This window comes from Cladophialophora psammophila (assembly GCF_000585535.1).
Source record: "Cladophialophora psammophila CBS 110553 chromosome Unknown aczJe-supercont1.24, whole genome shotgun sequence".
Classification (NCBI taxonomy): Eukaryota; Fungi; Ascomycota; class Eurotiomycetes; order Chaetothyriales; family Herpotrichiellaceae; genus Cladophialophora; species Cladophialophora psammophila.
The window spans coordinates 116,292-138,703 of NW_006912945.1; the positions used below are offsets into that span (position 1 = coordinate 116,292).

The window sequence follows — 22,412 nt, forward strand, 5'->3', positions numbered from 1 at the left end:
GGTTTTAAGGAGAGCGAGCTGCTGTCAATTCCGACAGCCCCATATCGGGTGGCAGTATGGCAAGGCAATGTCAACATCATTGTTTGGTCAGTGTCCGCCAGTGGGTGCTTCTCCGCATCAGACAGTCAATCCGAGTCAATTCGCCTCTACAAATGGGAAACATGGAAAGCGAAGGGAGGAGGAGCAGTAGGCGACTGGATGGAGGGATGGAGGGGCAAACCAGACTGCGCTGCGCATGGACACGGACGGCAGCCGAGGAATCAAGGTCCCGACATCTCCCGGTGGGCCCCTTCTCACGTGATATCACATGGGGGAGATGGGGGGCGAGGCTGAGTGTATTTGTGCGCGACGAGGCATTGTGCGTACTTGCAGTAGAGCAATAACTCTTGGCATGATAACCACGGAGAAATACATGTCTCGCCTCCAATTATGCATGTTTCACTCTAGAAAGGTTGCTGCAATCGTCGACCCTGCTGGCTGAGCTCGGTATTCATCAGCCCGAGCAACACCCGTCGGGCAATTTCGGAGTTGGTCGACAGCAAGGTCCTGAACCCCATGGCATCCCCCCAATCCATTTTCTGCCTGCTCAGCATCCTCTCAGTCCGGCTAATAGTATAAGAGCGATCGAGAGCAACCCTCCCAGACCAGAACCCAGCCTCGCCAGATACCGTAACACTTACTCAGCCAAAACTTCATCACGCTCAACAAAGCAATGACTTCATCACTCACGCCTCGTTCAGCTTCTCTGCTCGGTGATAGAACGGAGGCAACGGCTCGAGTTTCTGCCTCAACACCCACACGCGGAAATGCCAAACAGCATTCTTCATCTGGTAGCTCATGTGCTTACGAGTGCTGACGCCGAACACTTGATCCAATTCTTCGAGGGTCAGAGCCTATAAAGATCGCGTCAGAATCATGCGTCAACCCCAGATATATTCGGCCAAGCGTACCTTGGTCTCGGGAACAAACAAGAGAATTAAGCACCACAAGACGATACACCATGCCCCGTACCACCCGAATGCCCCCTGAGGTTTGAAAGCCGTCAGGAGATGAGGCCAGGTGAAACTGAGAATGAAGTTGAAGCACCATGTCGTAGCTGTCGCAAAACTCATGCCAACATCTCGAACGTGCACAGGAAACGCTTCTGCTGAGTAGGTAAATGGCACAGGGCCTTCGCCGGGCGAATAGAAGATCTAGGAAACGGCGGTCAGAGAATTTTGGTTGACTCAGAAAAGTTGCTGAGCACTTGGCTCACCTCAAACAGGTACATTCCGGTCGTGACCATGCCAACTTTGGTCTTGGTGTCATGAAACCAGAAGCTGAAGCCAGTCCATAGCAAGAAGATCGCCAGGAAAGGGAACGTAAAGAGCAACAGATTTCGACGCCCCCAACGATCAATGGTGAACACTGCCGGTAATGCAAACACCCAGTTCAAGATACCAGTACCCATCGATGCTAACAGGGCGGACGTCGTCGAGAACCCGCTCTGCAAAAAGATAGTTGTGGAGTAATACGCAATCACATTTACCCCACAAAATTGCTAGGACAGGAGTGCGTCAGCATGATATATCATCATGTCTTAAGCAATGGACCGTCTTACCTGCCCGAACATGACAATCCAGGACGCCAACGTTGCTCGTCGATTTCGAGGAACTGTGAAGAGTTCGAGAAACTGGGTGACTAAGTTCTTGCCTTTATGGGCCTTGCGTTCGAGTTCAACACCAACGTATGTGTAGTAGGTATCTCTTGCCGCTTGGAGGTCGGTGAACCTCAGGCGTTGGAATGACTGGAATGCCTTTTCTGGTCGATTGTGCTGAATGTACCATCTATGGAAAGATTCTTAGCAAGTCTCTCTCGAGGCGCACACAGACGTGGTATCTTTGATGCCTCGTACTACCTACCTTGGGCTTTCAGGGCAGTAGTAGACTTGAGCGCAAACAATCAATGGAAGGACAACAGTGCTGCCGAGCATAAGTCTCCACCCAAGATCTGGTGCCAGTCCGCCGAACGCCACGCCCATGATGTTTCCAAGCATGATACCTATAATAACTATCAAAAGACGCGATCAAAACATTGTGATGGGCGATCTACCGAATGCGGTCCACATTTGCCACATCATGACCAAGGCCCCGCGGATGGGGGCTGGAGCGCACTCAGCAGAGTACACTGGCACCGTCGACGATTTGGGACCAATTCCAAGTCCTCCAAAGAGCATTAGCAGACTTCTTCCCGTTGTACGACAACCAATCCAATAGACTCGGCTCACCCAGGACGAAACGTGCCAAAAACAGGTTCACCCACGAATTGGCGACCCCTTCCCAAACCGAGGCAACTGCGGCAATGAAACAAGAGATGGAGATCGTGCCCCGACGGGCAAAGACTCTGTTGCACGGCTCCGTCAGCCAGCAACCGAGAATAGCACAGCATACTGCAACCTTCGTCAGCACCCAGCCAGAAAATTCTCCTATATCTCGCAGAAGTCCCCTTCTAAGGGGAAGGGGAGTCGAGCTCTTACGATATGGTGCACCGACAACCAAGCCGGTCAAGTTGTCAACCATATCTTGGCTAAATCGCTTGGTGGTGATATTAAGTTGCTTGAGATAGAGCGCTTGTGCACCGTTGTTCACGGTCTCATCCATGCCCTGCACAGCAGCGGCCAGCGAACACATGACAACCAACCAGTAGAGGGTAAATGGTTGAGACCAGCGATGCGTGTGCTCCCGTGCGAGTACCTCTCGATCCTCGGGTGACAGCTCGACAATATTGTCAGTGGCATTTGGAGATTGAGCTACCAGAGCACCTTTGCGGAATGAGTCAATGTACTCGACGAGATTGTTGTCTCTGCAAAAGACCTCCACTTCTTCCAGGAGTTTCTCCTTGGGTATATCAGAAAGCGGGTTTTCAAATGCGGCACTCAATTTGCTTATATCCACGTCCATGAAGGACTTCCTGCGAGAAGGCGCATTCTCAACATTGGTGGCAGTACGCTCACTGTCGCCGGATTTCCTGCCGTAGGGTGCCTTTTCCTTTTCAGCCATGTTGGGCAGTCAGCAATAACCAAGATCCAAACACAGCCCCGTCTTGCTTTGGAGAATCAGACAAGAAGGGGTCAGAAGCAAGCGTCAATGGTCTCTGGGAAGGACAAAGAAAAGGGTCAAGGAATGTCAAGAGAAGTCAAGACATTCTTGTACATCTTGTCTCGGCTCAGCTGCAGGGAGAGCCTGGCCCTGTACTTGCCCTGTATCAAAGCGCTGGACGCTCACTCGCAGAGTGGGATCACAAAGATCAACAATCGACGTCATCGTATTCATTGGGCCACCGACGGGACTATGTGGTCAAGGCGACATCCAAGTAGAGTTCGGGATGGATGCTGCCGCTAACTTAAGAGCAATCCAATGGCATCTCGCTGTTGACAGGATACGTGGAAATAGGCCGGAGAGTCCAACGCCCTCCCAGTCCGTATCAACAATGAGTTGTGAGAGTTGTGACAGGATCCCTGCGCGATAGACGTCAGAGCGGCAAGTTGATCAGCAGGGCTAACTCGGGGCCTTAATCAGGATGCAACGACGCAACGTGCGTGATGTGGTTTTGATCGAGATCAAGCTCGCAATCGAGCAAGGGAGAAGAGAAGGACTTGCGGGCGATCATCAACGTCCTGATTGTTGGGTCCCTGCCAAGGCGCCGGCTCCACTCTCCTCTCTTCGGGTACCTAAGCTACCGCAAAGGGAGGACCTCGTATACGGAGTACGAATACAGGGCATCCTCGTCCCACCCAACAACCCCCGGAAGTCCTTCTCCATCTCCCCGTCGCTCGTATTCCTTGTATCGAGTCCGCATACCCAAGAGACATCCACCGCGAGGAATCCACTTGCAACCCTCCCGTCGTGGTCACACGCCGCCTTCTGCGAGCAGAAGTGGAGTCAAAGGTGCCATATCATCCGTCGACGGCCCTGTGCATTTCAGCATCGAACAAGTATGTACCTGGCGACCCGGACTGTTTGTACAATAGTGATGGTGATAGTATACCTCAATAACGGGGGATAGAGGATGAAAAGTGACAGGGCCTTTCATCGCATCTGTGCACAAATCCAGTCATTCCTTCATTATTCATAGCCATACAAACTAGGTCTTCGCTCAATTGGTATCATCTCAATGTGATCTTGGGAAAAAAAAAATCCCCCGTAAGACGCTGTCAAGCTATTCACCACCTTGTATAGAGTCATCCCAGCCGCCCACACTTTCCAAAAACATCTTCACCCGTCCTTTCTTGCTCTGCAAAGCACTTCCCAGTGCCTCGAGCCACTGCTCCTCAATCATCGCCACTTGCTGCTTCAGCTCTGCAGTAGCCGCCTTCTCTTGCTCGTCTCGAACTTGGACGGGATCCTCTCCCGCCACAGGACCATCCAGTTCGGCGCGCGCTCGCCTGGCTTCGGTAGCTCGACACCTTGCTGCTATTAAACTGACTTTGACTTCGTGGAATAGACAGTTGAGGTTGCTTTGTGATTCTATAAATTGATATGTCGATTTCTCCGCGTGATCGAGCAATGTGAAAAGATACTGTTGTGGAAACTGACGGTATACGGGGTTCTCCTCGTACTCAGCGTCAGGAATCACAATGGCGCCCAATTGGTCCATGTTGTCGGGGATCTTTTGAATCAGGTCCAGCAGTCCAGGTGCGATGTCCCAAAATGCAGACGACTGCAGTTCCACCTCGCCTTGGACATGTTCTGCAACCAGGTCGACGAAGCTCTGATACCGTAGCAGCGCTTCCTCACAGAATGCCTTGTGTCGCTCAACACTGTCGCGATTGAAGAAATCCTCCGTGTCCCGAATCTTTTCGAAATTGCTGACTTGGTGATAAGGCAAGAGTACAATGGCTTTGTACTTGTCGTTTCGCTCGGTGAGAAGGTTGAATATCTCTTTATGGACAGTTTCTCGAGTTTCGAACAACCATTTCAACTGGGTCAGATATTCCAATATTTCAGGCATTGCGTCTCCCTCTTGTTGTGGTCGATCGAGGTCTGAAGCCTGCATGTCTGCCACCAGCTGCTGGGTCAATGCCGTCATATGGGCGTTGAGCTGCGTTGCGCGATCATGAAGCATTTCATGCATCGGGTTAATCACCACGTCCTGCAACGTATCGAATTCTGCTTGCAGGCAGGCTTTCTCAGCCATATTCTCTTCCATCTTAAGTGCCTGTTCGGCTTCTGCAGCTTCGGCAAAGGTGATGCTGCCCTCATTGATCTGCGCCGAGATATTTGTCTTGAAGTTCTTCTGCCCCTCAGCAATTTTGCGCTTATGTTCGGTCCTCAAAGCCTCCACACTTAGATTATGTCGCGACCTCCTACTCTGCAACTCACTCAAGTCGCTTAACGTCCGGACGAGCCTACGATACGTGGCCAACTTGGGATGACTGTTATTCACAGCAGGGTGGTGTCGCGGATATGGTGGAGGCAGGGTGATAAACCGTGAAATATCAAGACCCACAGGGGTCAATGGGTTTGGTGGGGTTGTCTCCTGTACTGGTGGCGGCTCGAGGTCATCGTAGATGCCAAATGACCCCGGATTCACCTTCTCGTCTGGATAGCCCTCCGTCGAGCTGTGTACTTCATTAATGTTGGTCGGTGTCGCGGCCTCGGACAACACTTCCTGCATCGACAGAGCGGAGAGACCCATATATTTGGATTCCCGCTTCGACCTTTTCATCTTCTTCGGTGCGCCGTCAGTTTCCGAGCCAGTTTGAGACTGCCACCATCTGCTGGCGGTTCGACCACGGGAACTGAGTTCGTCGTTACTCATACTGGCAATCGGCGAGAGCTCCGGGCGGTACTCCTTGGACCACATATCCGTATGTTGAGACGGATCGGCCCGCATTCCGTGCATAGGTGATCGCATTCTGCCGGGTGTCGTAGCCCGCACCTCAACTGGGGCTGTTGTTCTGCTATCGGTAAAAAGCCGCTGTTTTGCCTCCTCTGGGTTGAAGGACCCATCAGCGAACGGACTTGGGTAATGCTGCCGCCGGATCTTTGACTCCTCCACAACATACTCCACAAAAATTTGCAATCTCTCTAGCTCAGTGTTTGCTTGGTTTTCCTTTATCAGAAATTGTTGGTGCCGCCGTAAAGCTTCTTGCATGAAGGAATCGTACTCAACTTGGCTGAGTTCAGATACCGATGATGCTGCTGAAGGCAAAATACTGTGCGCCGAAGTGGGGTTCTTCTGACTGAGCGGAGGTGTAGGCAGCGCCTTTGGCGGAACAAGCGGTGTCCGGCTGCTCCTCCTTGACAGTGCTGGAGGATACGGTGAGTCAAGGGCTTGGTACTCGCTGTCGTTGCCATGGAATCGGCTCCTGGTCCTGCTGCTGGTCCGGAGACCCTTTCGAGCAGTCTCAGGGCTGGCTCGTCCTGGCGCCAATGGGCCCAAAATAGGTGATTGTTCGGGACTAATACCGGTGGGGCTCAAGCTGTTGAACCAGGGGTCAGTGTCAATAGTCAAGGCGCTGAGATCGGCCAATTGACCCTCATGAAGACTTCGACGTTGCTTCCGACGTTCCAGAAGGCCTTTAGCGGAAGAGACGCGGACAGCAGCACTTCTAGTCAAACCTGCAGGTGTCGAGCCCGGTCGATCGAGGTTCGTAGTCTCAATATGTAGCGGCATCGGCGTTCTCGAACTGGATCGATGAGTAGACTCATCTCTCCAATTTGCAGGTGTAGGAGGCATCGGACTGAGAAGAGGGGCATGTATCGGAATGCGATGATGTGGTCGACTGCTGCTCGTTCCAGCTGCCTGTGGCTGACCAAGAGTCAGACCTCCGCCTGCACTCTGCGACCTCAAAGCTGAAGGAGGCGGACCTGGAGGCGGACCAGGTAAAGGCAGTCCTGGATACCAACTTCTCTGTTTGGATGATGATCTCGACGTCGACCCCTCCCGACTCTGAATAGACGAGGGGTGAGAAGAACAAGCATCCGCTGACGCAGCTCTCCTCGACCCTGGCGGAGCTGGGACTGATCCAAGATTTGCGTCAGTCTGTGGAGGTAGAGGCATGCTCTGTTGTGCAGCCACCGTGTTGATCGACAGAGTGGTCCCCAAAGGATGTCTCGACATACCCATTGCAGAACCTGGCCGTGACCCATTTTGCTGCGATGAAATACTCAGGGGTCCCGGGCGGTGATCGAAACCACCAGGTCGTCCTGGAGGACTGAAATATTTCAGTCCATTCGTGTCGGTGATAGTCTGACCGCTATCTGCGAGATAGTTAGATCCTTGGTTGAGCGGTGACAACACTCCGACAGTACTAGTCGGCGTGTCTAACTGTGATTGATTTCCAGGAGCCGTAAACGTCGAATCCGCCGGTGATATGGTTGACCCAGCACTGGTAGCCTCGCGGACATTAACACCCGCTGCTGCCGCCACCGCCGCCGCCGCGGCTGCAGCGGAATATGGGGGAGGTGGATTGGAAAGTCCCTCTGTACACAGGATCAGACATACTCGTTATCCACGGGACATCAACAAACCTTCCGCTTGTGCCCCGGTGTTTCGGCCATCTGACCCAAATGACGTTCGCCGACTACCTCCCACCCACTCTCTCGGGTCGTAAGGCACATTGTAGACTGCCGACACTCTTGCAGCCATTGGTAAGGCACTCTGTGGACTCGGCACAGGCGAGTTGAGATATGTCGGGGAGAAGGGACCATGGAGCAGAGGAGCGGAGACGGGACCTTGCGTGGACAGACCACGAGCAGAGGCAATGTTGATGTTCAGCGGCGGTGGGAATGGGACATGGCCGAGGCGCACTGGAGAGGCCGCAGTCTGGCCATCCCTTGGTGGTGGTGGTGGAAGAGGAATAAGAACCGTGGGAGTTCTTGGGGAGTGTTGATATTGAGCCTGGGCATGTTCAGCCGCAGAAAGAGGTCGGCTTTCGAAACGCTGTTAGCCTGTCCTGCCTAGGAGCTCTAGACTGTGACAAGGAACCACAGTCTTCGACGTAAACATACAAGGACATGTCGTGAAGAAACAGTCTTGCCCGACCGCCAAATTGAGATTGGTGGGTTAAGCGCCCACACGGTTCAAGTCACATTCGCGCATGGTGGGCGTTGGTGTTGTGTCGTTTCTGGCATCAGCGGCCACACTGGTCTTTCAACTCACTGCTCGACATTGGAAGAGTCTTCAGCGGGAAGAGAATACTATACCAGGTACCCTCTAGAAATGAAAACAGAAATAAAGGCCCTGCCAACCCTGAACTTGATCGGAGGCGAGGCAAGGGACATGGAGGGCGAATGCGGAAGTGGAGAGGCAAAAGTAGCAGATTGTGTTGCTATTCTTTGCCTGAAGCCTACAGGCCAAGCCCAGAACCATATTGGTCGCTTACAGCCGTTGGTCGACACCATGGGGATGGAGATTGTCTGCAGGGACAGGTGGCCGGAGAATAACTCGGGCTCTGGGTGGCCTGAGTCGAGAATATTTGGACGCTGACAGGGCCGATGCGATGAATGTGCAGGAACCCAGAGCGGATGCGGGATGGTGGGCAATGGGCAAGGCTCGCAGAGCGCCTCCGCAGCCAATGGTGCCTGAGGGGGTTCACTCCCAAGGGGGTGCAAGGGAGAAAATAGCAGCAACTATAACTCATGGGGAACAGATACGGAGAAATGGACAAAGTCATCCCGCCTATAAGGTCAGATTGCTGGCGGGACTAACCTTTAGGCTAGTTGGTGCGCATACCATGTCGTTAGCAGTAACAAGCTGCAAGAGCCCATCGCTTGACCTTCCGCTTCCGTCCTGCTACCAACTGCGCTTTCACATTTCATAAGAGAAAATAAGAAAAAAAAATTTGACGGTCTTCTCGTACCATACCCGGTACCTTGTACACCAACAACATCTTCGCCTGCCTCTCTTCTTGCAAGACCTTGTAATCCTGCCGAGAGGCAGCTGGAGGCTCTTCAGACAGCAAGATGCATGATGATGCAAGCAGGATCAATGAGGACTGTTGCTAACACTACAGGTCGACCGCCTACTTCACAAGTCAGGTTGACGTTGACGTCTCGCCTCTAACTACTCGCTCCACAGATGGGAGGCCACCCTTCCTACAAGCTGCTGCACACGGGAAGGATAGCAACTATGAAAATGACGGTCAGACAAGTTCTTCGGTGTGTTTCCCCATGTTCCAGGTCCTTCCTCCAATGATGAATCTGCATACCGTAACAAACTAGAGTCTTTGATCCTTTTGGATATGAAACTCAAATCGCAACGCACGTCAGTCTGATCATGCAAAATCCCCGTATCACAGGCGTCAGTCCGTCAAGAGACATTTGGCTAACATGTACCATAGAAGTCCTCGAGGCCATAGAGTTCCTGTTCGTCCCCATCCCAGAGTTATGAACATTCGGGTACGTCGTTCTCCGCCCAGTCGAGCATGCCAACCTGTTATGATGATTGTTTCAAGATAATATACGCTGGAAATTACCGGCAGAGGCTTTCGAGCCGTGGAAGATATCAAAATGGCTATATCTGATCACTCAAACCCCTCCGCAGTTTGCAATACTTGAGGTCTGGTGGGGAGTTTTGCTGACTGGTGTTTGAAGATAGATATCCCAAGGTACGACCGGCTCTACTACTCTCCTGGATGCAAATTGTCTTGATGAATGGCACTGGGCTCCGACAACGGCTACAAAATTCGCCGGTTTTGATGGAAATGCCCCATTGCGGCAGGCCTAGAAAACCTCGCCCGCTGATTTACCCCATGTCGTCCGCTGGCCACGTTCTTCATTCACGACTTGCACTGATTGTCCTCTCTTTGAACAGAGCTGGTCAAAGCATATTTCGCGCTTGAGTATGTGTCTTCCCCTCTCTATTCTGACCTCACTTTCAATGATGAACTTTCCTAGATGACGAGTCTTATCCAGTACTCTGATGCAGATAAACTCCAACTACCATTCATGCATTTCCTGACTTTTGCAACAACAACAAATTCGTTCCCTGTCTTTTGAGGGCAATGCTAACGACGGAATCTTGCAGGTCTCTGGCTGGAATGCAAGTATGTTCAATCCTGTCAATCTCCCTAGCATTTACATGATGAATCGACACATCACAAAGACAAGCATATGTCCAAGTCGACTCAAGTTGACAAAGACGAAACAGTCAAGCCTGACGTATACTTCTGTCGATATCTTACCTTAAGGGGCTGTCACAGTCTGATGCTGATATAGACCTCGTACAGGGTTGCTTTGATAGAAAACTCTCATGTGAGTAGCACCGTCTCTTCTACGGCACTTTCTTCTCAGGATGATTTATTCTATAATTCACGACGGTCAACGTAGCTTATGTTTTGACGACCACCGCCTGTGACAAGGCTTAGATCTGATTTTTTTTTTCTTTGGTCACCCTCCACTATTCTTTATGTTTTCAGTTGTGGATCTAGCTGACTCTTTATTTACAGAGAATCATGACCTAACCAGTTCTCGGCACCAAGATATGCGATCTTCACTTATTGTCACTTTTGTCGCGTTGTCATGTTCTAACCCGTGCATTTTCCTTTCATCTTTCACTCCTACTTTCACTCTTGTCTCATGTTTCATTAAGCTCAACCCTTCCTACTACCCCTAGCCTGGTGACTCGACTCGAGATCGGGCGGTCGGTTCAGCATGGGCTACCCCAAGTCGAGGCTTCGACACGCCCTTGATGTGTACCACAGGGCCTGGCAACGTTCGACCTCCGCACTCAGAACCAAAGAGCGTCATTTGCGCAAAGATTATCAGCTCCGACGAGTCAAGCCTACTTCCAACTTTGTGCAAGCCGTATCTTGGTATGAAGACGATTCATCCGATGAATATAATCCGAGCACAGCGAAGAGACGTCGACATGCGGTCCGCAAAACATCAAAAGTTAAACGAGCTAAACATGAAACTAAGCCAGCAATATCAACTCTTACCCCAGCTCCTCATGACAGATCTTCCGGGGCTCCAGTGACTCTCAGACTGCGGTCCAATGCTGGTAGGGTCCTCTTAGGGGACCTTGCCAATAAAGATTGTAGCACTAGCTACGAGACAAAATCTTATGCTGAGGCTGCTGCTGACACAAAAGGAGGCGTCACCAAGGGTGGTGCAAGCTGCAATTCAAATCATGGACAACAACACGGTGCTCTTTCGGACAAGACGGGGTTGGAAATACAAGATGAAGAGGGTGACAAGGTCGGCGCAGGAACAAACCGCAGCGGTTTGAGGAGGAATACGGATATTCTGGCGAAGATTCGTGGATGTACAGCGTGCCAGGAAGCCAATAAGCGATGCTCTGCGACATGTAACGGGCTACCGTGCAAACGGTGCCAAACCGAAGGTGTAGAGTGTGCTGAGCACGGCCCGGAGGAGCCAAAGGGATCTCAGGACGTCTCTGATATTGTTCCCGCCAACATCCACCAGAACCCCTATTCACCTGCTCAACCGTCACCTATCCAGATTATTCGAGCTGCGGCAGTGGAGATCCAACAAGCCCAAAGCGTGCTAGCTGGAGCTTCCAGGGATGACCCAATCATTCTAGATTCACCTCGATCGTCGCCCGAACCCGTATCACAGAACGAGGTATTCACCATACAAACCCCGTGGGCCCACCCGATCAATTTCAAGTATTTGGAAACGTCAGAGCAGCCATGTCACTTTTGCCACGATTTTAGATACGGAATCTACGGCTATGGTCCCATCAGCGCCGACGTCTTCCAATTTCCGGGGGAGACAGAGCTTCGAGAGGCGGGTAATGGGCATCAGTCTAGGGGCAAAGAGGCAACGCGCATGTGCGTCAACTGTTCTCTCAACCGCCTCTATATTTCCAGATGCAGGGTACATTCGATGCAACGATTTGCAATTCGATCCGACCAGGTTTATTACAAGTACATCAGCCAGTTGATCGATGAAGGGTATCCTCAAGGACCGGCTCTCAAGCACGGCGCGTACTACTCGTGTTCGCTATGCTGCCAACCTGCGTTCTGGAGATGCTGTGCCGACCAGCGGGTCGATAAGTATTTGAGGAAGGTGGAGGATGGCAAAGGCAGAGGTTGCGGGTTGATTCTTTGTGAATCGTGCGTTGCGCAGGTGAAAGCGGATCAAGGAGTATTAAAGAGATCGACAGCGCAGGAGGTCAACGGGCACGATACTCGACGTGCGGACATGGAATTCCTGTTTGCCGGGAGTTTGCTTCACAAGGCCTGGGCCTGAGGAAGACATGAACATGAGGAGAATTGGATTCCAACTTTGTACCGAGTATTCAGGCGTCTCGGCGCGAAATGCAGGACGAAAGCGCCTCTGGACCGGAGATGGATTGGTGATGGGACTCCACGGCGTATCCTTGCAGTCGATCATCCTGCGCTGAGCATCGCTATCTGGATCTATTAGCAACATAGCGAGCTTTTATCCCAACCTGATGTATTTCTGACATCTCCTTGAGCTCGTCCTCTGATGTACTCTGTGACTTGCGCAAGCACATCATAGAGAGTGGTACCGAGTAAAAGAAGCGCGTCTGTGCCGCCGATAAGCAAATGCTGCCGCGATAAGGAATCTTGTCCCGCCCGTTCAAAAAAAAAAAAAGGGCCATCCAGACACCGGCACCGACACCAGCACCAGCACCATTCCATCAACAGATCCATCTCGAGCTCATCGCCCTTCAATTCCCATCATATCATCCTGCACTGCTCTTCTTCCCGCATATCGTCATCGCCTTTCGACAAAATAACAGGACAGACTCATCCTGTCGGCAACCGAAGCTGTTTGATTGCCTAACGGCTTGACCGCCATTCTCCCAAACAAAACTGCCTGCCTCCGACCCTGATCGATAGCGGACATCATGAGACCGTGAGAGCTCGAAAGATGAGGACATTGGCGCTGCATACTGCTCATCAGATTCATCGGTCACCTCTGCCACGCTTACCCAGCAAGCCCATAAGCCCATTGCGGGCGCCCCGAAACAGCCTCCTCAGTCCACCATGAGTTTCATTCAGTCCAGTCCGTTGGCCATGCTCAACAGGAGCACCTTGAATCGGGTGCTTCAGCCCTCTGATGTGAGCGACTCTCTTTTATCTGATTGTGCTGTCATGTTCATCGGCCTCTGCATCTTTTAATTTACCGCGCATTGCTCCGTCGGACAAGCGAATTGTTTGATTGTCACATGAGGAGCATGCTTTCTCTTCCCTGAGGAAATGCTTCGGCCTTGACAGCCGAGGCAACAGCCAATCTGGCTACGGCGATGAAGCCTGACACTCTTGCGCCTGGAAACGCAGTCATCCGGTGAACCGACCACCCCCATCTTTGTCCCATCGCCATTGCCTTCTAGATGGAGTAAGCCGAGCAGAACCAGATGCTGGGTTGTGGAGAAGAAGCCAGATCTGCAAGCGAGCCCCCCCAAAGGCCACTCCTGAATGTTCCGATTGTGCAAGGCGGGCATGGACCAGCACCAGCCAGCAGCGAGCCAAACCCGTCGACTCCGGCCAGAAAATTGTGTTGAGCCGAGAAAAAAAAAAAAAGGCGATAGCCCACAACGATTCTCCTGATGTGCATGGTTTTCATATCCATCGAGCCATCACCACGCGACCAGCCGCCTTCCCCAATCTAGCCCAAATGAGATGTGGTCTGATCTCGACAATTTCCAGTTTGCACTTGCCTGTGACGCATTTGGCTCGAGCGTTATTCTTGGTCTCGCTTGGACGTTCAGTTAAAGATTCCCGAGTCGACATCTCGCCGCTCGCTCAGGATTCGATTCTGCGACAAGACCACTCCTCTGTTCGTGAAGTGAGACTACAACCACTGCAGAACATTCTGTTCAATCATCTTTGATCCCCGGCCGATATTGCTGGGATGGGCCAAGACGTGAGCACGCCCGAATTTTCCTCTTGAGACATTGCCTACGCTCAGAGCACGAGGCACGGCAAGCCTTCGTGTTCGACACATGCGTCCTTTTGCCCCTGGTCCCGCATCAGCCGGAACGAATCATTTGTCCAATCCAGCTTCTTCTTCGTGCCATTCACGTCGTTCCTGATTATGGGGTTGTGCATCCCTCAAAGCGATCGAGTATGACGTCGCTTCACAATCTTGCTTTTCGAGTTGCGTGATTGGTCACACAGCTACTAACATCAATGCAGTCCGAGGTTACTCAGATCGTTGTGGTTATGGTCGGCTTGCCGGCTCGAGGCAAGAGTCTGATAGCCGGCAAAGGTTTGTCCACAAAGCTCAAGCCTGTGTGCCCTTGCGCTAATGTGGTCCAGTCAAAAGATATCTTCGTTGGACATCGGTGAACGCTGAGGTCTTCAATGTCGGCACATACAGACGGACCGACAATCCGCATCCAGACGCCAAATTCTTCGATGTCAACAACGCCGAAGGCGAGAAGGCTCGCCGCGCTGCGGCCGAAGCAGCCGTCGCCGACATGTTGATGTGGTTCAAGGATAGGAACAATAAAGTCGCCATCCTTGACGCAACCAATTCGACCAAATCGCGGCGGAAATGGATCCACGATAAGATCGTCGAAGCAAACCTGCTTCACCTGTTCGTCGAGAGCAAATGTGACGATGAAGACCTCATCATGTCCAACATTCTCGAAGTCAAGACAACATCTCCGGACTACATCGGTCAGGACCCCGAGGTAGCAGCCAAAGATTTCCGCAGCCGTATCCGAAACTACGAGAAGGTCTATCAGACGATAGACGAGTCAGAAAAGCATCTCACCTACGTAAAAATCATCAACATCGGCGCACGGGTGGTGATCAACCTCATTCAAGACTATCTACAGTCCCGCCTCGTATATTACCTCACTAATCTGCACATCAAACCACGCAGCATATGGCTGTCCAGACATGGCGAGTCTGAATACAACCTCGAAGGCAAAATCGGTGGCGATGCCAACTTGTCGGAGCGTGGTGCACGGTACGCGAAAATGCTACCCGAGCTGGTCAAGCGGTCTGGGTTGCCAAAGGACGCGCCTTTGACGATATGGACATCGACTTTGAAGAGAACAAGTCAGACGGCGCAGTATCTCCAGGAAGAACTCGGCTGGGAGAAGTTACAGTGGAAAGCGCTCGATGAGCTGGACAGTGGTGTTTGTGACGGGATGACCGTAAGTTGGAATATTACTACCATTGCTGTTGGCGTCTATTTCCCCCCCGTTACGTGCTTACCGGTCTTCTTTTATCATGCAGTACCAACAGATATCTGAGAAATACCCCGAGGATTTCCAAGCCCGCGACGACGACAAATACAACTACCGCTATCGTGGCGGCGAGTCCTATCGCGACGTGGTCATCCGGCTTGAGCCAATCATCATGGAACTTGAACGAAGCGAAAATATCATCATCATCACGTACGTACATCTTCAAACATTCCAATTTCACGCTCTTTTTGTTAGTGTTTGACCGCGACACCCATCTTCCGAAATCTTTTCCCTTTTGTCCCCATTCGTTCATAGAATCCATCTCACTGACGCCGTCCATGAAATATACAGTCATCAAGCCATCGTCCGCTGCATATTCGCGTACTTTATGGAAATCCCGCAGGAGAAATCCCCTTGGATGGAAGTGCCGCTGCACACGCTCATGAAGCTCACGCCCAAGGCGTACGGGACCGAAGTCGAACGCTTCAAGGCCGACATCCCGGCAGTATCAACGTGGAGACCCAAGGGCAGCACGGCTAAGCACCACGACAGTGTCAGCGAGTGCATACCGGAGGACGTGGTCGGCGAGGCCAAGGGGAAGAATTTTGGCGCGCGGGACGGCCTGGTCGTTAAGGAGATCGATGCCGGCAGTGCCAGGAGGGAGTTGACCGCGGGGGAGGTGCCCAAGATCATGATGACCGGGTTGCCCTTGCCTTGAGGTCTGGATACGGGAAGTGGCTGGTGGGGAGGAGACCTCAGAAAAGGAGAAGAAGGCAGCGAGAAGAAACAGACACGCGACTCGGCGAGGAGAAGCGGAGGGAAATCGAGGATGGATTCCCGATGCATTACGCCCTCTGCATCCAAACAAGTGGGTGAGCCATCATTGTAGAGAGAAATACGATTATAGTCTGGTTAGAGTGCATTATTACAGAATACACTTGTACCACTCATGGGTTCTACACACCCTTCACTCTTAACAGCCTGTATTCTGTGTCAGACTGTGTCACCTAATTTTCAATCTGACTCTGTGTAAATGAGTCGGTCAGGCGGCCGGTGAGAGCGTGGATGTAAAGTTGTAAACTCTCGGATAGTTCATGCTTATCGGGGACTGCTTGGGGTGGTATTCATCAATTGCCACCATGCTGCATCAAACACCGACCAGTGTGTTCCAATGCATATCCACTGTGCCTCTAGGTAGACGATCTAGTTCTTTACCCGATGATATATATAGAACGTGTGGTCGACCCAACAAGCCCAAAAGGAAAAAAAAAAAGGGGGGGGGTTCAGAAATAAATCCATAAAATCGTGCAAAAAGTGTTCAATTTGCTGTACAAGACAAAACTATGACTCGCCATGGGCATCTCCGAACTAGGTAATGTTGAGCACTGTCGATACTTGTGGAGCATAGGGCGGTGCTGAACCCATCAGTCAAGCAGTAGACATGGGATGGACGATGTGTCATGTTAGCAAGCGAAAGGCGCCCCGACCGTGCCGCTGTCGTACGCGTCGACGATCAGCTTGATTGAGACGTATGTTCCTGAGAAATGATTCGAGGTTGTCAGTCATGTATTCGAATCCCATGCACAATGTTATGCAGTAGAGCCACAGTCAAGATCCAGAGAAGAAGAAAAGCAACCCCGAGAAATCTATGAAGCACTTACCGGCAACGCAGATGAAGGCTCCTGCAGCAAATGTCGCCACATTAATTACTGTCTTGATTGGACTTCCAGCCCATGCCCTGATGCCGTACATGCCTTTCACTCGATCCATGTCCATCCCGTGATAGGCATCATATAACCAAAAAGCACCGGCGATCCCGTAGGTATACCAGCTTGCGAACAGACTGGCCGCAATACTCACCAGATAAGCGAATATAGGTACACCCACAGCCAAGACAAATGCGGCTCCATTGGCAAGGACGATGAGGATGGTCCAGGTGGCCCAGCCTAAGACGGTATGTTTGTGGAGATGATCGCGAGATTTGCGGAAAAACCGAATGAAGAACAACTTGGCGGCGGTGTGGGAGTACAAGGAGCCAGCGATGAGGAAGTTGGGAAGGGCGATACCGTACGTGGCTTTCGCCCATTTGGTGGGGAGGGATGAAAAGGCTGGCGACTGTACCGACGGCCCTAGATACACATACATGACGATAGCGAAAACAGTATAAAACCTATGAGAGGATTGCCCACGGCGGCTCTCAGTCAGCCTCAAATATTGATATGCCATCCATGAGGCAAGTGGGCAGTGGTCCTCACTTACGTGGTCGCAAAAACCTGCAACACCCACGCTGCCTTTTTGGCATCGGCGGGCTGCTTCATCTCGGAGATCAGGATAAAAAACATAAAATGTCCTGCGTACGCAAACACGGGATTCGTAATGGACACAAAGGCGTTATAAAAACTGGCGGAACGGACGACGTCGACGTGTCGATCCGGGGCGGGATTTCCTCCAGCGGCTCCCATCCCTACCACGCCGGCCACCAGAATGCAGATGCATGAAGGAATGCAGAGCCAGGAGAGCTGGTCCAGGGTCCGGGGAAAAGAAAGCAAGAGGGTTGGAATTGCAAATATTCCTGACTTGTCAGTCGTTGACGATAGATATGGGAGCAAGCGTTTCAAACGCACCGGTATACCACATCAGACAGAGCTTGTTGTCCGACAATACACCCAAGGCGATCTGCCCAGCAAGTAGCTGTGACCCCGTGGCACACACGGCGAAGATGACTGTGCCCGCGGCGAGGATTTCTCGCAATATGGGCCCTCCGAGGATCTTACCGGCGTCGCCCATATTATGGACTTCTGGGTGGTTGATTTTAAAGTCTATGAGCACCAGCGAGGTGTATAATGCAAAGAGCCCTATGTAGGTTGCGGTCAGAGATGAGATTCGAGGTCCACGTCTAACGGCCTGCAGCTATCTCACCAAGGAAAACAATCAGGATGACTCCGGGGACGATGCCGACCACTGCTGTCGCTGCTGGCAAGGAGAGCATGCCATTGCTGACAATTTCCGCAATCATGAGGACGGCAACGAGGGGCCATGACAGTGTTTTGTATTTGATATCAGCACCTTCCTCATTACCAAAGACGTCACGGTCTGAATCTGTTAGCAATGCGCAGACAATCGAGATGTATACCAGTGCGAAACACACCATGGTAGCCAGCAGGGGCACCGTCGACGAGGTCCCTCGACCGGACGGTTGAAAGTCCCTCGGGCTCAGCGATCTCGTCCGCTGGACCCCTGTACTCAAACTTCTTTTCGTAGCTCGACATTGTCTGGAATTCCACGTTCCTCCCGGTTTGGGTTATTAACAATGCTTGTTAAGTCACGTCCAAACTTCAGCTGGCATGACAATGAAGTGAGCAGCACATCGAGAAGGGGAGATAAAGATTAGAAGAGAAGACCAGGCGAGACATTAACAACATTCGCGTTCACAAGCCATTATCTATCTATCCCCTTCTGCCGAAAGAGGAAGGTGGCAAGCCGCCATGCAGTAATATGTGTCTCGTTACAAGAGTGGGATTGGATATGTAGCAACACTGATGATGGAGGTCCACTGAGGTCAAGAGTTAGTACGAGGTCGGGGGTGGGAGGGGGGAGTGGGAAGAGAAGAGGGATCACAGAGAGCGGAAAGACGCCGACGCCAAGCCATATGCGCCACTTAGCCACACTAATTAGCGCTAACCATAATAGGCGCACTAGCCACATTTATCCGCCCCAATTCTACCTCGTAGAATCACATGCTTTGTATGTCTGCCGAGCCAATCATCATCTGATCCGCAACCACCGAGCCACCTTCGTCATACCATTCCTCCAGTTGCATCCCAGCTCGCCAGGTTGAAACTGGGCAGCAGCAGAGAGCTTCTGCTCCTTTGTTCCGCCTCGTCACGGTCACTTTGTCACTCTGTGCGAATACTTGTCTCTTAACTCTCCAATTCCTTCAAATATCATCATCTCTCCTCCCTTTAGAGCTGCATCGTCCTCTAGGAGACTGGCAAGATGAGTTACGCCGATGCTGCTGCCAAAGGGCCAAAACAGTCCCCAGAGGAGGTCAGTTAACATCCGCCCGTAACCAAACCAGAATTCACAAGCTAACCATTTTGTAGGCGTATGTTTCCAGCAAACCCTGTGAGCATAACCCCAATCCGCTAATGTGGTAATTATAGGCGTGCTCCACCAGTTCCCTCCCTCTCGCAGTCCGAGTCTGAAGCTGCGAGCTTGATCGACGTCGACTCGCCGCACGTCAGCTCCGTTAAGTCAGATTTCCAAGAACAAGAGATCAAGACAAAGACCCAGGCTGAGCGAATCGAGCATGAACTGGAGGACAAAGCTCGTGCAGAAGCGCAAAACATCTCAGAAGGTGTCGAAAGTGCTAAGAAGAAGGCTGCCAGCAAGGGCAAACAATTCAAAGACGAGATGAAGAAGGACGGACAGAAATTGAGCGAAAACAGAGACAATCCTGTCGTCATTGGAAATGCCATCATCTGGGGCATTGCTACTCTTGCTATTGGCTATGGAGCCTACCAGAAGCACACTGAGGGCAAATTGGACTGGCAGCTTGCTGGATCTGTGGCCGCTGGTGTGGGCGCTTTCGCTGTCGCCGACTATTTTGGCAGCAAGTAAGACTGACGCCTTTTTTGATCCTTGCCGTCTGTAAACTGATGAACTTTCTAGGTGGCTCCTCGAGAACAAGTACCCCCCAAAATAGAGATGGCGACTAGCTCAGGTCGAATGACTCTCCCGGCGGCGATTATTGAAACGAGATGTCTAGGTTCTGGCGCGGACACTCAACTCGGTTGACAGAGAGGGGCGGCTTCTGGCGTGCAAGCCTTTGGGTGCCAATTTCTTTGCTCTTACAATATGATATCCCCTTTTTGATTTTTCTCGATCCGAATTGGTTCCGTCCACAATTTCTTTCGCCTGACCGACGATCCCCCAATACGCGATTGCATGCTTCAGATACTCCTCTCCTGCTTGTTTGGTGCTCATGGCTTCACCTGTCGATCGCCATCTCGTCCCTGTCTCCGTTCAGCGAGGACGACTTTGTGATCTTGGCTGCTTGTGACGAATAGAGCGCTGACTGTAATGCAACCATGAAGAGGGTGAACAGGCGACAAAGGCCGTCTTGAGCATGGGCATCTAGATGAGGTTGGACGGAGGTGTCGAAGATTGCATTGTGGGTGGCGGCCGGATAGAGAAAGCTGAGCAACCCATTGATCAAGTGAAGGACGAGTACCGGATTGCAGAGGACCATGGTGTATAGAAGCGAGGGATTCCCCTGGAATTCTCTCCAGACTGAAGGGGTGTCTCTGCGAGAGGGCTGTCTTTTGGCAGATGGGCTGTTCATCCCGGCAGAAGGAGATTCGAGTTGGGTCTTGCGGTTTCGATGGGTTCTACCGCTCGAGAACAGAGGTTGAATCGGTTGCTCTTCGGAATGAGTCTGGCTGGGAGCACAGCAAAGCCCGGAAGGTCACTGAGTGGGAGGAGTCGATTCCTTGCAGGCTTTGCGACAGGAAATTGATAACATTGGATTATGCTAATTATCGGCACAGGAAGATAGGGAGAAAGACAAGGTCAGATCAAGGCAAGGTCTTGTTGCCACGTTTGTTGACGGCCACCACTTCCCCCCCACAGGATGATTCGTGTTTAGGTGACACTGAAATCCGTTTGGGAAGTCACGGTGCCGCAGCCATGTCTTCGAGGCATCGCAGCACTCACGACTGTGAAGGGCATCTCAGCAAGACTGGAATGACGAGTTTTGGGACTTGGTGTGAAATGTGCCCCTAGATTGCTTGCCTGTATCCCAATGTCTACCTCTACATATGACAGTATAGTGCTTGACAATTTAATTGCTTGCTGTAGATGAGTTTGACCATGGGCTGAGATTCAGTGCCAGTGCTGCACGGAAGAGTTTGTCCATGTTGAACGAATTGTGTGCCACTTGGCTCCAACATCATGTCCTCTAGCGCCTTAGGTAATATACTACGTCGGAGGACGATAATCTGTTGAGGGGAAACGGCCCAAACTCATACGGAGTAGCACGAGCATCTACTGGGTATACCTGAGGCGCTCGCCTGTGTCGATAGAGAGCCCAACGACCACATCGTGGACACACCAGCAGCAGATACCATTTAGCCCTTTGGGCATCGAACACCAAGCGTCTTTTGCCGTCCTAAACAGGAGAAACCGCCTGGTGACTAGCAATCCTCGAGGGCGATTTCTCCCAGCCGGAAACGATTGGGGTAATTTAGCTACAACTCACAACTCAGCAGTTGGCCCGGGAAGGACAGGCTGTACTTTGACCGCGATTCTCCTTCGACAACCTGAATTATTGGTGTCCACTTTCAAGGGCGATCTCTTAGACGATTGCTGCAAAGATCCTGCATGTCCTCTGCCACTATCGACCCCGGAGTGTTTGCAAGATGGTGAGTCGACTCCCTGCCTGGTGCGCCCAAAACATTGCCCTGACCTGGTACAGAACGTACTCTTCAATCAAGCCCTGAAGCAGTCGACAGCGATACGGAAAGATCTAGAAACATTCGCACAGGCACCTGCTACGGCATCTCCTGCTTTACAAGGACAGATATCCACCACCCTCACCAGCCTATCTCGAACCCTAGAAGACTACCAAAATCTGTCCCGAAATGAGTTGAACGAGGAGAAGAAAGAGAAGGCCGTTGAGAGGTTGAAGAACTTTCGTGCCGATCTGGCGTCCTACCGCACGCAATTTGATCAGTTAAAGAAGGAGCGCGAGGCCGCCGTTGCAGTCAACAACAGGAATGAACTACTCGGCCGGCGGCCGCACCACGCTGCGACTCCTGAAAACCCATATGCCCATGCCTCGAGTCCGAGTGCGTTTGCTCCTGCCCATCGCAACACACAAGACGGTCTCTCCTTTGGAGCGGGCTCCAGCAATTATACCCGCGAGGAACACGCTCTCCGGGAACAGAACTTCTTCGATACCGCCAACGCGCAGCTTGACGAATTCCTGGACCGAGGTCGAGCAGTTCTGGGTGACTTGGGACATCAGCGCGACATCCTCAAGGGTACCCAGCGGAAGCTCTATAGCGTTGCCAATACACTCGGCGTTAGCGGTGACACCATCCGAATGGTCGAACGACGAGCTATGCAAGACAAATGGATCTTCTGGGGAGGTGTCGCCGTCTTCTTCTCCTTCTGCTTCTTGGTCATCTACTTTTTGAGATGACCATAGCCTTGTGATCATGCCTCCTGCGAGTGCTGATTCCATCCATCCAGCGCCCGAAAGGACTTGCCGTTATGAGCGACATGCATCT

At 51.8% G+C, this 22,412-nt stretch overlaps 8 protein-coding genes across 8 annotated transcripts; 4 read left to right on the forward strand and 4 right to left on the reverse strand.

Moving 5' to 3' along the window:
- Positions 1 to 725: 725 nt before the first annotated feature.
- On the reverse strand, positions 726 to 3,038 carry A1O5_11160 (uncharacterized protein; the record flags this gene model as incomplete). The annotated part of the gene is made up of 8 exons (XM_007751733.1): positions 726 to 893; positions 951 to 1,193; positions 1,256 to 1,540; positions 1,601 to 1,826; positions 1,902 to 2,040; positions 2,092 to 2,202; positions 2,267 to 2,428; positions 2,516 to 3,038. 8 exons carry the CDS (start codon positions 3,036 to 3,038, stop codon positions 726 to 728), a joined length of 1,857 nt encoding a protein of 618 aa, XP_007749923.1.
- Positions 3,039 to 4,197: 1,159 nt separating this feature from the next.
- A1O5_11161 (uncharacterized protein) lies at positions 4,198 to 7,632 on the reverse strand (the record flags this gene model as incomplete). Its single annotated transcript, XM_007751734.1, has 2 exons — positions 4,198 to 7,466; positions 7,515 to 7,632. The coding sequence occupies 2 exons, from the start codon at positions 7,630 to 7,632 to the stop codon at positions 4,198 to 4,200; spliced, it is 3,387 nt and encodes a 1,128-aa protein (XP_007749924.1).
- A 3,005-nt stretch (positions 7,633 to 10,637) lies between these two features.
- Positions 10,638 to 12,200, forward strand: A1O5_11162 (uncharacterized protein; the record flags this gene model as incomplete). Its single annotated transcript, XM_007751735.1, has 1 exon — positions 10,638 to 12,200. One exon carries the CDS (start codon positions 10,638 to 10,640, stop codon positions 12,198 to 12,200), a length of 1,563 nt encoding a protein of 520 aa, XP_007749925.1.
- Positions 12,201 to 14,110: 1,910 nt separating this feature from the next.
- Positions 14,111 to 15,838, forward strand: A1O5_11163 (uncharacterized protein; the record flags this gene model as incomplete). Its single annotated transcript, XM_007751736.1, has 4 exons — positions 14,111 to 14,189; positions 14,240 to 15,087; positions 15,170 to 15,330; positions 15,472 to 15,838. The coding sequence occupies 4 exons, from the start codon at positions 14,111 to 14,113 to the stop codon at positions 15,836 to 15,838; spliced, it is 1,455 nt and encodes a 484-aa protein (XP_007749926.1).
- A 745-nt stretch (positions 15,839 to 16,583) lies between these two features.
- A1O5_11164 (uncharacterized protein) lies at positions 16,584 to 18,389 on the reverse strand (the record flags this gene model as incomplete). The annotated part of the gene is made up of 6 exons (XM_007751737.1): positions 16,584 to 16,657; positions 16,782 to 17,290; positions 17,380 to 17,692; positions 17,745 to 17,975; positions 18,040 to 18,213; positions 18,269 to 18,389. The coding sequence occupies 6 exons, from the start codon at positions 18,387 to 18,389 to the stop codon at positions 16,584 to 16,586; spliced, it is 1,422 nt and encodes a 473-aa protein (XP_007749927.1).
- A 727-nt stretch (positions 18,390 to 19,116) lies between these two features.
- On the forward strand, positions 19,117 to 19,825 carry A1O5_11165 (uncharacterized protein; the record flags this gene model as incomplete). The annotated part of the gene is made up of 4 exons (XM_007751738.1): positions 19,117 to 19,167; positions 19,224 to 19,245; positions 19,298 to 19,736; positions 19,792 to 19,825. 4 exons carry the CDS (start codon positions 19,117 to 19,119, stop codon positions 19,823 to 19,825), a joined length of 546 nt encoding a protein of 181 aa, XP_007749928.1.
- A 285-nt stretch (positions 19,826 to 20,110) lies between these two features.
- Positions 20,111 to 20,371, reverse strand: A1O5_11166 (uncharacterized protein; the record flags this gene model as incomplete). The annotated part of the gene is made up of 1 exon (XM_007751739.1): positions 20,111 to 20,371. One exon carries the CDS (start codon positions 20,369 to 20,371, stop codon positions 20,111 to 20,113), a length of 261 nt encoding a protein of 86 aa, XP_007749929.1.
- A 1,168-nt stretch (positions 20,372 to 21,539) lies between these two features.
- A1O5_11167 (uncharacterized protein) lies at positions 21,540 to 22,324 on the forward strand (the record flags this gene model as incomplete). Its single annotated transcript, XM_007751740.1, has 2 exons — positions 21,540 to 21,542; positions 21,596 to 22,324. 2 exons carry the CDS (start codon positions 21,540 to 21,542, stop codon positions 22,322 to 22,324), a joined length of 732 nt encoding a protein of 243 aa, XP_007749930.1.
- Positions 22,325 to 22,412: the final 88 nt, after the last annotated feature.